Source organism: Procambarus clarkii, chromosome 65 (assembly GCF_040958095.1).
Source record: "Procambarus clarkii isolate CNS0578487 chromosome 65, FALCON_Pclarkii_2.0, whole genome shotgun sequence".
Taxonomy (NCBI): domain Eukaryota; kingdom Metazoa; phylum Arthropoda; class Malacostraca; order Decapoda; family Cambaridae; genus Procambarus; species Procambarus clarkii.
Genome location: NC_091214.1, coordinates 22,867,348 through 22,882,971, shown reverse-complemented (window position 1 = coordinate 22,882,971; position 15,624 = coordinate 22,867,348). Strand labels below are relative to the sequence as shown.

Sequence of the window (15,624 nt, the reverse complement as noted above, 5' to 3'; positions counted from 1 at the left end):
TTTTTTGGGAGGAAAATAACGAGATTCAAAATAAATAATAAATAAAAATAAATAACGAAACCATGACTACAGTGCCACCATGACCATAGACAGTGCCATCACGACCATAGACAGTGCCATCACGACCATAAACAGTGCCATCATGACCATAGACAGTGCAACCATGACCATACAGAATGCCACCGTGGCTACAGAGTTCCATCACGACCATAGACAGTGCCACTGAGACCACAGTGCCACCATGACCACATAGAGTGCCATTGTTTCAGTCCCCTCCTAGACCCACCACACACGCCAAGGTTAATTAACGTGACGGTAACCCTTCAATAGGTACCGCTTGCAGCCTTTTGTCCCCAGACGAGATGAAGTAAGTGCCAAGGAAAATACGAATTGATTTGAATGCTCATTGAAATACTCTTCCTGCTCAATAAGTATAGCGAGGTCTATATATGTTTATATCTATATAAATATATATATATATATATATATATATATATATATATATATATATATATATATATATATATATATATATATATATTATATATATATATATATATATATATATATATATTAATATATATATATATATATATATATATATTATATATATATTATATATATATATATATTATATATATATATATATATATATATATATATATATATATATATGTCGTACCTAGTAGCCAGAACGCACTTCTCAGCCTACTATGCAAGGCCAAATTTGCCTAATAAGCCAAGTTTTCATGAATTAATATATTTTCTCTAATTTTTTTCTTATGAAATGATAAAGCTACCCATTTCATTATGTATGAGGTCAATTTTTTTTATTGGAGTTAAAATTAACGTAGATATATGACCGAATCTAATCAACCCTACCTAACCTAACCTAACCTATCTTTATAGGTTAGGTTAGGTTAGGTAGCCGAAAAAGTTAGGTTAGGTTAGGTTAGGTAGGTTAGGTAGTCGAAAAACAATTAATTCATGAAAACTTGGCTTATTAGGCAAATTTGGCCTTGCATAGTAGGCTGAGAAGTGCGTTCTGGCTACTAGGTACGACATATATATATGTCGTACCTAATAGCCAGAACGCACTTCTCAGCCTACTATTCAAGGCCCGATTTGCCTAATAAGCCAAGTTTTCATAAATTAATGTTTTTTCGTCTACCTAACCTACCTAACCTAACCTAACCTAGCTTTTTTTGGCTACCTAACCTAACCTTACCTATAAATATAGGTTAGGTTAGGTTAGGTAGGGTTGGTTAGGTTCGGTCATATATCTACGTTAATTTTAACTCCAATAAAAAAAAATTGACCTCATACATAGAGAAAAGGGTTGCTTTATCATTTCATAAGAAAAAAATTATAGTAAATATATTAATTCAGGAAAACTTGGCTTATTAGGCAAATCGGGCCTTGAATAGTAGGCTGAGAAGTGAGTTCTGGCTACTAGGTACGACATATATATATATATATATATATATATATATATATATGTCGTACCTAGTAGCCAGAACGCACTTCTCAGCCTACTATGCAAGGCCCGATTTGCCTAATAAGCCAAGTTTTCATGAATTAATGTTTTTTCGACAACCTAACCTAACCTAACCTAGCTTTTTTGGCTACCTAACCTAACCTAACCTATAAAGATAGGTTAGGTTAGGTTAGGTAGGGTTGGTTAGGTTCGGACATATATCTACGTTAATTTTAACTCCAATAAAAAAAATTGACCTCATACATAATGAAATGGGTAGCTTTATCATTTCATAAGAAAAAAATTAGAAAAAATATATTAATTCAGGAAAACTTGGCTTGTTAGGCAAATCGGGCCTTGAATAGTAGGCCAAAAAGTGAGTTCTGGCTACTAGGTACGACATATATATATATATATATATATATATATATATATATATATATATATATATATATATATATAAACACCAAATGTGATTTCAAGTTGTAATGGATCTTTACGTCTTAAATATCTTCCAATGGTATTATTGTTAGTAAACTCGAACTGAAAACTAACTTCCGGATAAGTTTGTCTAAGAATATACCTAAGTTCCTTCCTAATGTAATAAATTATCGTTGTTAAAATATGCAAATTACTGTACGTCTTTAGAGACTGTAGGAACCTCAATAGTAAGTTTAAATATGGTAGTTAAGAATCTTGGAAGTCTTATAACATATCTTGCAAGGAAACTCATTTGAAACGAAAAATTCATGCAACAACTTAATTCCAACATCAAATCATTTATAATCCGAACATAGATTAAAAGGCTCCATTTATTCAAGTTTTAACTGCATTCAATTTGTATAGTTTTGAACAGAAACTAAAGTAATGTAAAGCCAATCCTGTGAATGTGAGTTTACGATAAACTGGTGTAAATCATTGACCTCCAGAATTAGAAACTTAATGTATCAAAGGAAGGAAATTTTAGAATTTTAGAAAGAAATTTTATTTTAGAAAGAATTTTAGAAAGAAATTTTAGAAAAAAAATTTATTTTAGAAAGAATTTTAGAAAGAAATTTTAGAAAAAAAATTTATTTTAAATTTTTTTTTATTTTAGAAAGAATTTTAGAAAGAAATTTAGAATTTACTTATTCAATTTCGTAAGTAAATGTCAAGTTTGAATGTTTAGAATTGAAACAAGTGACAAACCTTTCAACATGTGAAAGATCATTAAGAAAGGAATATATTCAACATACCGACTTTAACTTATTAAGACAAGTATCAATCCATATTTCTTCAAAATAACATAATTTTGTGTATATATATAAATAAACTAGACCCATTTCTACCCCGTTTGTGTAAACAGTTTACCATCAAGAGAGAAACACAATCCGTTGATAGAATCTTGACTAAGTTATTCCTTGTTTAAAAGAAGCTCAATTAAAAAGCATTTCCTGTTGATACTCTCCCAGACCCGCGTGTGGATAAAGCCTTAGGTCAATGCTCGAGGCTTTGTAACTTGATAGAGCGATGGTAGAGCTTCCTGCAGGTCGGCGTTCAATTCCCGACCGTCCATAAGTGGTTGGGCACCATTCCTTCCCTCCGTCCCATCCCAAATCCTATATATAAGGAGGTAAACTCCACTAAGACCGGAGTAACAATAACCTATCACAAGGGGCATTAAATTGATCTACCTTAGTTAAACTGTAGACTAGCTGTTCCCGTTTTAGTCGACTGTTGTGATTGTCTCTTCTCACTGGGGAGAGAGAAGTGATACATCCACCCTCGACGGTGTCCAGGAGGGCACTGAACATCCACCTGTACTTTCCCGCCCACGACTGGGCCCGTGACGTCACGTCCCGTCCCGCCACGGCGTGTTCTCATTGGTCGCCTACCCGGCGGGACAGCCAATCATAATTTCAAATTTCCAGGAAGACCCCCCTCCCCCACCAATGATTTCGCTTCTGGTTTGACTGGATGATAGAGTTCAAGTCCTGTGAAGTGTAGATGTTTACGAAGCTTACAGGAAGACAGTATCAAGCCATTATGACTATACAGAAGACAGGAAAAGCCATAAACTTACTAACATGTGTCACAGGTCATGTATTCCTGTAGCCAATATGTGAAAAAATAAAACAAAATGGACATCTGAAGACATACAGAAGACAGGAAAAGCCATAAGCTTGCTAACATGTGTCACAGGTCATGTACTCCTGTAGCCAATATGTGAAAAAATAAAATAAAATGGACATGTGTCTGTCGAAAGCTTTTCAGCCGTCGAAGGGTTAACTAATCGTATTTCAGCAAAAAAATGCATTTTTATTTTTTGGTCGAGAATATTGCATTAAGGTATCCATTGTCCAGTAGTGCACGCCTTGCCATCGTTGCTGGCAGTGTTGCAAGGCCATTAATGAAGGTAAGTGAGTTTGCATGATAAAGTTGTGCACTAGGATACCCACTCCCGAATGTTATATAATAATAAATTATTCGCAAGAAGGTACAATGGGTTGGTGCTATTAAAGTATTAACCTATTTTTGACAGCACGAGATACGACAGACAAAATATTTTTGATATCTTTTACAGACAAAAAAGGAAGCTTGGTCGAAGACCGGGCCGCGGGGACGCTAAGCCCCGAAACCATCTCAAGATATCCTCAAGATAACGCCTTTAATTAACCTTATTAAAGAAAACGTTTGATATAACTCAAAATACATGTTCTGGTTAGGAAAATAAGTGAAAAATGTCTAATTGAACCTATTTGTTAGAAAATCTTAAACTGTCAGTAATTTTCAGGAGAAAACTCTTAATGAGATTATCTAGTAATTCGAAGGAACATGATGAGAACAGGATAAGAGCAGGATTGTATGTACTAGCTTTATCTATAAATCCATCAATGTTTGTATCATACCTTGTATGTATGTACTTTACCTGAATAAACATTTGAATTTTGAATTTGAGCAGAGATAATTGAGCAAACCATTATCACCTTCTGAGAAACCAACGCCTACCTGCAAGAAGGGATGTTGTCGCTGTACAAGCCAATCCAAGTTCTTAAGTGTAACTTGAAGAATACAAATATATTCCGCGAATATATTTGTATTCTAAACCTGCTCTAATATGGTAGTATACGATCAATAGTTACCAGCAATTACATACAATTACCAGCTTTCTGTTGTTTAGCCTCAGAAACCTCTTCACAGAAAACGGTCAAGATTGATGGTAAACTTTTAATTCTACCGAGACGCAATCAAATAAAAAACTCAAACTCAAAATTTAAGTGTTTATTCAGGTAAAAGTACATACATAAAAGATGAGTTACACACATAATGTTGGATTTATAGATAAAGCTAGTACACGCGATACCTAAAGCCACCAATAGAGATTTATTGACAGTGATGCCATATTATTATTATGAGAAACAAGTGTAAATGTTTCTAAATTTATGGATTTAATGAATATACACACCAATGATGATAGTATGTAGTAGTTCGATCCTCCGTCTCCACTGGGGATTGAACCCGGAACCTCAGGACTATGAATCCGAAGCGCTGTCCACCCAGCTGTCAGTTGACAGATGATTGAGAAAAAAAAAGAGCTGCGATTTTATCACTGTATTAAACTGTATTGGAAACAAGCGAGCTGGAAGCCTGAAACACTTTGTGGATTATTTACCTGAATTTACCAGAGTGCCAGTAACACTCTAGTGGTCTCGACGAGGACAGGAAGCCTGCGGCTTGTCGAAGGTCCTCTCTCCCTGATGATTTTTTTTCTAGCGGGATTTTAAAATTGAATTGAATTTTGTCATTTACTGCTTCGGCGGGTAGGAGGTTCCATGGGTTTATAACCCTGGGGGTGGAAAGTCTTCAGTGACACCCCAGCAGTGACCAGACTCACCATAGACACCTGGGGGAGGGAAGATAACACCCCAGCATTGACCAGACCCACCATAGACACCTGGGGGAGAGAAGATAACACCCCAGCATTGACCAGACCCACCATAGACACCTGGGGGAGAGAAGATAACACCCCAGCATTGACCAGACCCACCATAGACACCTGGGGGAGGGAAGATAACACCCCAGCAGTGACCAGACCCACCATAGACACCTGGGGGAGGGAAGATAACACCCCAGCATTGACCAGACCCACCATAGACACCTGGGGGAGAGAAGATAACACCCCAGCATTGACCAGACCCACCATAGACACCTGGGGGAGGGAAGATAACACCCCAGCAGTGACCAGACTCACCATAGACACCTGGGGGAGGGAAGATAACACCCCAGCATTGACCAGACCCACCATAGACACCTGGGGGAGAGAAGATAACACCCCAGCAGTGACCAGACCCACCATACCCACCTGGGGGAGGGAAGATAACACCCCAGCATTGACCAGACCCACCATACCCACCTGGGGGAGGGAAGATAACACCCCAGCAGTGACCAGACCCACCATAGACACCTGGGGGAGGGAAGATAACACCCCAGCAGTGACCAGACCCACCATACCCACCTGGGGGAGGGAAGATAACACCCCAGCAGTGACCAAACCCACCTGGGGGAGGGAAGATAACACCCCAGCAGTGACCAGACCCACCATACCCACCTGGGGGAGGGAAGATAACACCCCAGCAGTGACCAGACCCACCATACCCACCTGGGGGAGGGAAGATAACACCCCAGCAGTGACCAGACCCACCATAGACACCTGGGGGAGGGAAGATAACACCCCAGCAGTGACCAGACCCACCATAGACACCTGGGGGAGGGAAGATAACACCCCAGCAGTGACCAGACCCACCATACCCACCTGGGGGAGGGAAGATAACACCCCAGCAGTGACCAGACCCACCATACCCACCTGGGGGAGGGAAGATAACACCCCAGCAGTGACCAGACCCACCATACCCACCTGGGGGAGGGAAGATAACACCCCAGCAGTGACCAGACCCACCATAGACACCTGGGGGAGGGAAGATAACACCCCAGCAGTGACCAGACCCACCATAGACACCTGGGGGAGGGAAGATAACACCCCAGCAGTGACCAGACCCACCATAGACACCTGGGGGAGGGAAGATAACACCCCAGCAGTGACCAGACCCACCATACCCACCTGGGGGAGGGAAGATAACACCCCAGCAGTGACCAGACCCACCATAGACACCTGGGGGAGGGAAGATAACTCCCCAGCAGTGACCAGACCCACCATACCCACCTGGGGGAGGGAAGATAACACCTCAGCAGTGACCAGACCCACCATACCCACCTGGGGGAGAGAAGATAACACCCCAGCAGTGACCAGACCCACCTGTGGGAGGGAAGATAACACCCCAGCAGTGACCAGACCCACCATACCCACCTGGGGGAAGGAAGATAACACCCCAGCAGTGACCAGACCCACCATAGCCCCCTGGGGGAGGGAAGATAACACCCCAGCAGTGACCAGACCCACCATAGCCCCCTGGGGGAGGGAAGATAACACCCCAGCAGTGACCAAACCCACCATAGCCCCCTGGGGGAGGGAAGATAACACCCCAACAGTGACCAAACCCACCATAGCCCCCTGGGGGAGGGAAGATAACACCCCAGCAGTGACCAGACCCACTAAGACGTACGACCACACGCTATTCCTCCGGCTCAGCGCTCCCACACCAACATAAATTCAAGAGACATCGGTAAGCTGGCCTCCCAAGTTACGCGAGTCTGCAAATCCCTCTCGAAAGATAATCTCAAATGTGTTGGGTTTGGGAAAATGGAGTCGGCAGTTGGCGCATTCTTGGTACGTATAATTATCAAATACGTTGGTATCTATATTCTTCATAACTGTTATTGAGAAAGGTTACTGCTCCTCTTCTGGCTAAGTGGTTGGGCACCGTTCTTTCACTCCGGGATCTTGTTCCTCATCCTCGCATATTGCAGGGTCTGCGTTCGATTCCCTGATGATCCAAGAGGTTGACATCTTTCCCATACACACCGTTCTCATATCCCAAATTCGTGTCCTCATATCCCAGCTCCTTATTATGGCGTATTTTCTACTCTTACCTTGACCAGGTGTAATGCTTATTTTGAGTTAATGAACTCACTATTGTTGGACTGCCGGGGAAGTAAGTGCAGTTATCAAATGAACTTAAAGAAGGCGACAAGCCGGGAAGACTCCGTAGGGTACTGCTGGGGTATTTACAAATCAAACATAATATTATAGTTTGGCATAAAACGTTTTCTTTTAGTGTCTCTAAGGCTTACCGCATTTTCTTTGATAAAACAGACCATTATATAAGTAGTATATTTATGTATCTCTCTATCCTATATTTCATTCCACTCGTTTGTAGCTAAACTGGCGAATTAATGTTTTTAAATCCTATTGAAACTTATATTTGTCCAATTATAATTGTTTACGATGTCATAGAATTCAACTTTCCTAATTAATCACGTATGTCTGAATGTGTCTAATATCTTTACTGAGGTCAAAACAGACGTACCCTCCTAATAAGTACACACACACCTCAAGGAGATGTACATTGTTTACAAGTCTGTCGTCCTCGTTAACGAAACAAACCTTAACTGCGTCGTTACGTACCTAGTAGACGTAATGTGTCATCTTCCAGGGGAAAGTAATTTTTTACCTTCAGGAGTCTAAAGACGACGCTGGAAGCTTATTTGTTTTTTAAATTAGGCCCTGAGGGGCGAGTTTATTGGGCAGCGCCACTCATCCTGTGAGTGGACACACCGCCATAGTGACAGTATTGGGCAGCGCCACTCATCCTGTGAGTGGACACACCGCCATAGTGACAGTATTGGGCAGCGCCACTCATCCTGTGAGTGGATACACCGCCATAGTGACAGTATTGGGCAGCGACACTCATCCTGTGAGTGGACACACCGCCATAGCAGCATGTACAACACTCCCCAATAGGACGAAATCCCGCTGGGTTGTTCATCCTGTCACTTGTACTCACACACAACTGGGACTGTGTCTGGGTACAAGTGACAGGATGAACAACCCAGCGGGTTTTCTTCCTATTGGGGAGTGTTGTACATGCTGCTATAGCTTCTACAACGAACAAGCGACTGGTTCATCAGACAGCCTGTCCTCCAAACGCTTCCCAACGTCACGAAACTGTCGTACTAAAGCGGCCTTATCCTAACCTACCAGAGGACCCAAAACAGAAAACGGGATAGTGTGTCAATTTCGCGAGCCGCTTCCATTTTTCTTGTACGACGAGTCTTGGGCCTTAGGTAGAGCATACGCCAAAATGCGACGTTCTATTAGGAGGACAGGTTGCTCCAGAGGCTCCTGGTGGCGGTGAGGGCGACTCGAACGGATGATAGTCCATCATCCCATATTTGTGAGGTGATGACCACACCTTAAGCCCAACTGGCCACGCTAGAGGTGTTACGACAGCATGGGAATGGGCTCGAACTTGCGGCCTTGGACGTTCCCCTTCAAGCACACAAGAGTTCGATCCTATTGCATGGCCCCCAGTACTGTCATCTAGTGCCAATAAATAATAATCTAATATATAAGGAGACAATGACATTCATTTGCTGTTTAATTTATGTTTTTATAATCCTAAGGATGCTTATATCATAGACATAGTCGAGGAATTTTGTTTTATTATTTTAATAAAACTGTAATATCAATATAGGTATAGGTTAAGTAATAATTGTAATTAAGAAGCAATAAGATGCTTATCTTAACATACTAAGAAGGTTAGGTTAGGTCGGTGTTTTCTATGAAGCTTTTCAAGGTAAACTAAAATATTCACAATAAATTAGTATGTCACATATGCACTTATTAATAAGCCAATATTGACTATAAGCAAGTGCGAGAACAATAGGTATAATGATTGATGATTTAGCATATTGGAATTGGGGTGACCAACTCTCTCTCTATCATCAACCACCGTCAACGTTGCTCATCATCAGTCACTCACATGAATCAGCCACTCTCGTGTCCATCACTCAGCCAATCGTTGACTGTCAATCATTCAATCATCGACTTTCATTTAACTGGTAAGTCGAGCACATTCACCCGTGGCAAATTAATTTACTATATTCTCTCTCTCTCCCACAGTGTGCACACACAATACTAAACATTGAGTATATAGCTTGAAGGATGGACCTTTATGTCTGACTAGTGGTGTGTGTGTGTGTGTGTGTGTGTGTGTGTGTGTGTGTGTGTGTGTGTGTGTGTGTGTGTGTGTGTGTGTGTGTGTGTGTGTGTGTGTGTGTGTGTATTCACCTAGTTGTGTTTGCGGGGGTTGAGCTTTGCTCTTTCGGCCCGCCTCTCAACTGTCAATCAACTGTTTACTAACTTTTTTTTCCCACACACACACACACACACACACACACACACACACACACACACACACACACACACACACACACACACACACACACACACACACACCAGGAAGCAGCCCGTGACAGCTGACTAACTCCCAGGTACCTATTTACTGCTAGGTAACAGGGGGCATTCAGGGTGAAAGAAACTTTGCCCATTTGTTTCTGCCTCGTGCGGGAATCGAACCCGAATTACGAGTCCTGCGCGCTATCCACCAGGCTACGAGGCCCCTGTGTGTGTGTGTGTGTGTGTGTGTGTGTGTGTGTGTGTGTGTGTGTGTGTGTGTGTGTGTGTGTGTGTGTGTGTGTGTGTGTGTGTGTGTGTGTGTGTGTGTGTGTTTACTATTTTCACTTGCAGAACCGAGCTATTAACTCTTAGAGCCGGGTTTTCCCCCCATCCCGTTTTCTATTCGTGGGTATCTGGTTAGGTTAGGTTAGGCCACTTTAGCACAACAGTGTTCTGACGTTGAGAACGCTAGTGAAAACTGAACTGATTGCGCCATCTTAGTCGCGTCTGATTTTTATTTGGTTCTATATTGTTAACTTACATTACCTACAGTCCGTTACAGTCATTACTGTTATTACAGAAAAACGGTGCAGAATACAGCACAGTCACCAATAACAGATAAAAATGGCAACAATAATTACAGACGTTCACTAAAAGTTTCAAACACAAATTCCCTATAAAGCCTATGCTGAAACCAATTCTTTTATTTTATTTTATTTATATACAAGAAATTACATTGGGGGTTAACAGAGAATATAGAAAATAAGTTAAATTAACATTCTTGTAAAGCCACGTATAGCGTTTTATCAGGTGTGGACTCATTTAAAACATTTAACACCATTTGACGCAATTCTATCAACAAATTCTGTAATTAATCCTACAATTACGCAATAGGCAACGAATGCGTGAAAGTGGGAAAATAAATATAAACCCCCAATAAGGTTAGAGAAGAAATGCTTCAATACGACACAAGCCTATTCCAGCTGCGCCGAAAACGGTTCCTACATCGCTAGAAAAGGTTTCTGGCAGCGACGTTCGTCAGGTTATTTCCCAGCTGGTGGCGTCGGTTGATGAGTTTATTGACGTGCAGGGGGCACTTAAACAAGACTGATGGCGATGTTTTGTGCAATTACAGTCGCATTTGATGTGCGAGAGAGTGGGCGCATCGATCATTACTGACAACTTCTTAAACTATTTATTGTGCAATATATATCAAAGACAACTAAGCATGTAATGAATTTAACTTCCCTTGACACCTTTATTTTTAAATTTAAATTTAAATATTTACCGTTTTCTGATTGTCACATTCCTTTTCGTGAATTCTTAGTCTTAATGATTTAGTTTCAAGCTAACTATTGGTCGGCATCAGGTAGGAACAGAACCCGTCTCTAACCCTGATGCACCTGTTCACCTAGCAGTAAATAGGTACCTGGGAGTTAGACAGCGGCTACGGGCTACCTCCTGGGGGGTTTGTAATAAAAAGGAGGCCTGGTCGGGGACCGGGCCGCGGGGACGCTAAGCCCCGAAATCATCTCAAGATAACCCTTCTATCCAAGCGGTGCGGCCTCACGAGCCTTATGAAGTCATGAGATAACAAGTATCCTGTCTATGGACATGAGGTCGCAACCTATCCTATCCTACCTAAGGATAGGTTGCCGAGGACTTATCTCGCACTAGATAGTCCTTATCAGTGCAAATCCTGTTATTCGCCTGTGTACAATCAGTACAATCAGCTTGACCTTTACCGCGCCTGTGCTCAGGGCTCACGCTATCACCCCAACCACTTGGGCCGCACGGTCTCGCTTCATGCAGGTCGGCGTTCAATCCCCGACCGTCCGTAAGTGCTTGAGCACTATTCCTTTCCCCTTCATCCCATCCCAAATCCTTATATCCTGATCCCTTCCCAGTGCTATATAGTCGCAATGGCTTGGCGTTTTCCCCCTGATAAATCTCTCCTTGGCTATCATTAGCAGCAGGATCCAGAGACTATCCATCTCTGGTTCCTTGCTAGGAGGAACTTAGCTCCTGGTCTCCGCCTCCAATGCTACTCCTGCATAGGTCCAATTTGACTCTCTTAGTCTGAATTTGTATACCTGTTAGTGTCTATATACCTAGGCTCAAATGTATATATGTTTGTGTGGATATAAATCTACAAAATCTAATAAATCTCCACCCCCCCCATACCCCAAATAAATTATACTTCATAGATGAGTGGATGTAACCACAGCAGAATGATGTCCCAACACACACACACACGCACGCACGCACACACACACACACACACACACACACACACACACACACACACACACACACACACACACACACACACACACACACACACACACACACACACACACTATCTACGTCCTTTAAAACGTTACGTTTTAATTGACTATAGAAAAGTGTTGTGGGTTACGACGCACGCGCGCGTGTGTGTGTGTGTGTGTGTGCTGGGGAAACAGCTGCGGGCAGTTTACACATAATCACCTGGTTTACCAAGACAATCATTATTTAGCATAAAATCTAAACTAGTTTCCAGCTAAATTTCATGTATCCGGACGTGGGGGTCTTCGCAAGAGTCCGGATATGCTTTGTAGGGGCCAGATGTGTTATCCTGACCGGATGTGTTGTGAGACTGGTTCTTGAGGTCAGCTAAGTGTGGCTGCCGCCTCGATGACCTGACCCCTGTGACCCGGACCGGACTTGGCAGTGCTTTGACCTGGTTTGGGGATAGGCTTTGTGGACCAGGTTTTGGGAGGACGTGGCTTGACAGACCTGGCTTTGGCAGGACGTGGCTTGACAGACCTGGCTTTGGGAGTACATGGCGTTGGAAGGACCTGACTTGGCTGACATGGCTTTGGGAGGACCTGGTTTACCAGGTTCTTCACAGTCTGGGGGACTTTTAGACTTGTTCTTAAATATGTCTATTTTCTATCAACATGTAGCCTATTATTTCCTAATTCTTAATTGTCGTTCACATGAGGCTATAACTAATTACTAATAATGGTAGAGTTTACTTTTGTTTACCATAAACCAACATTCACGAGAATAAGTTTAGTTTATTTAAACATTTTTCCTAGAGGAATTATAGTTTCATAAGAATCTTCATAACATTCTTAGATATTCCCAATCACGGATTAGTTCTTAGTTTGTGTTTGTTGCTAATCATATTGTTAGAAACTATTTAGAACACAGGTATAGGGCCACTAACCCTAGTTGGCTCGACTAGAACAGGAATCCGGCGGCTTGTCGAAGGTCCCCCCCCCCATTTGCCTTGATCTGGTGTTATCTTTCCAAAATGCTTGAAGTGTAATGTTCACTACGTGGGGAATACCTCACGAAGGCCGTAACCATGACCCCAGCCAATGTGTTGTTCTTACCTTATAGGACTTGTAGGCAAGTCACGTCAAACTCTTCTGTTAAAGGTCACTGTGGACCGAGCGTCGACTTTCCACTCACAAGGAGTTCACTCAACTGACTTCCAGTTGTCGTCGACTAAACATCGAAATCTTTATGAATCTATTTTAATCGTCAAAACGAGACCCCGAGTCGATTGGCTACTCCCAAATAATCGTTTTCTCTAAGCATGCTATTTGGTCAATTTTCCTGGTATTTTGGATTCATTCTGTTGATTTATATTTTCTATATATCTTTTAATCATTTTTTAATTATTTTTTATTTTGTTTAGTCTTTTTATGGTTGTTAGTTGCATTTTGGTGAACAATTGTGGACTTTTGTTTAACACTGATGATGAGGTATATTCTCCCAGTCTTTTGTTTGTAAAAATAAATTGAAGAATATTTATATATTTTCTCCGGTGTTTATGTTCCATATAAGTTTAAAATTTTCAAGGGGAAAATCTATCACTAAAAAATAAATACTATTATGTGTGTGTGTGTGCATTCACCTAGTTGTGCTTGCAAGGGTTGAGCTCTGCTATTTCGGCCCGCCTCTCAACTCTCATTCGATCAACTGTTACCAACTACTATTTTTTCCACACACACACACAGAGGAGGCAGCCTGTAACAGCTAACTCAAGCGTACTTATTTACTGCTAGGTAACAGGGGCATCAGGGCCAAAGAAACTTTGCCCATTTGTTTCTGTCATTACCAGGGATCGAACCCGGACCCTAGTATTACGAGTCCAGAGCGCTGTCCACACAGCTATCAGTGTGTGTGTGTGAAAGTGATGAAATTAACTGTACAACTGGACACACAACAAATTCAACACCTCATGGCTGCATTCACGTTTTAATGTGCATATTTCAGGTCTATTGAAACAACCTTTTTTGTACAGCCATTGGCATTCAGCACAGGAGTGAACGGTGATGACAGGGATATGAGAGATAACCGCCCACACTCAACGTGCCCAAAACCCAACAGTATGAGAACAAAGGAAAATAAATGAACCTCTCTCTATATACCAAAATATTTTATATATAACAAAATATGATCATAAATGAATCGCATAGCGAGGCTGCCAGTTATAGAGTGGAGCGCGCCAGCACGCTCTGTAGAACCGACAGAAGTGAACAGCTTCCCGTATTACTGAAGCAGGAACTCAGTAGATGAAGCCCGCGAAGGTTGGCGTCGCGCAGGATTCGCATGACCACATCACACAAGCCTATTGTCTTGTGAGGATCATTAGGCTTGGGGAGCCTTAAGTGAAGGCTTTCAACGTACACCGATTGACTGTTAGCGAGAGGGAGATAATCAGAACCAACACGAACGTCACAAGTTGACTGGTTAAGAACGAGTCATTAACCACGAGACTAGTTGGGCTATGAACAGAGGCAATACATGAGTGTATCCTCTAAGAGTGTCGCTCACCCTATAACAGCAACAGGGGGGCGGGAGAGAGCCGGGTGAGGGCGAATTGGTTGCGTAGGAAAATCACGTTGAGATCCAGCAAGACCTTTGCCTACCTGAGCACCGAACATCCCAAAAGGTCCGGATGGCCCTGCAATTCGCGGCGGGGCTGGTATATACGGCCTTGCCGGTCGTTTCACGGATCTAAACCCGCCATTGCCGTGAGAGGAAAAGCTTGGACTGAGAAGTGGTCGCGCTTCCTGCGTCAGTCTAGCCGCCGACGGCTCAGTATTCCCCGCCGTCGGATAACCGGAAGGTCCGCGGAGGGGCGGCCCAACCGGCCTTCCCCAGGGTATGCCAGGGGGCGGCGCAGGCTCCTGGGTGGTGTAAGCGGACACTGACACGGTGTCCGGATCAACACTCTCCCGAACCTCAGGACCTTCGTCATTATCGCGATGTCCGTAGCCTTTCTTCATGCAGCGGGTGATGTACTCCTTCTCAAACTTGACGGTGGTGATGGTGACTTGGCCGATGCCCGTCACGGTGAACTTGACGGTGGTGTAGCGGTTGATGGTCTTGGTGAAGAAGACGGGGCGCACCTTCGTCTCCACCTGCGTCAGTAGCGGTTTGATCACCTGGGTGATGAACACCGGGTACCTGAGGGTGGTGTAGCGGGTCTCCACGATCTTCTTCACGTGAGGCTTGGGGTTCCTCACTTCCACCTGTACAACAGTGACAAACTTCACATTAATACCACACTATTAACTACCTCATAACTTACAAGGCAAACACTTTATAGACGTAATGGCTTAGCATTTTCTCCTGGTAATTGCCTTTAGGCAGTATATTTAGAGAGATATATTTAAATTTTATTTTAGGGAGATATATATTTCTATATATTTTAGGGAGTATATTTCTCCAGTATATTTAGGGAGAGTGTTTGTCTTGTAAAAACAAAAACACTCACTCTCCCTAAATATACATTTAAATTTAATATTGT

The 15,624-nt window shown here is 42.4% G+C and overlaps 2 protein-coding genes across 3 annotated transcripts in view; both read right to left on the bottom strand.

Moving 5' to 3' along the window:
• Elk (Eag-like K[+] channel) overlaps window positions 1–3,274 on the bottom strand; it is a 241,581-nt gene extending 238,307 nt beyond the window's left edge. The window contains exon 1 of the mRNA XM_069309597.1: window positions 3,151–3,274. The gene's annotated coding sequence lies outside the window, so the exon portion shown is untranslated. The remainder of the gene's footprint in view (window positions 1–3,150) is intronic.
• A 10,954-nt stretch (window positions 3,275–14,228) lies between these two features.
• The window catches only part of LOC123771166 (uncharacterized), a 10,664-nt gene continuing 9,268 nt past the window's right edge, over window positions 14,229–15,624 (bottom strand). For both annotated transcript variants that reach the window (XM_045763618.2, XM_069309593.1), the window contains exon 3: window positions 14,229–15,346. In XM_045763618.2, the coding sequence (XP_045619574.2) occupies window positions 14,642–15,346 (705 nt within the window). In that variant the 3' untranslated portion in view covers window positions 14,229–14,641. The remainder of the gene's footprint in view (window positions 15,347–15,624) is intronic.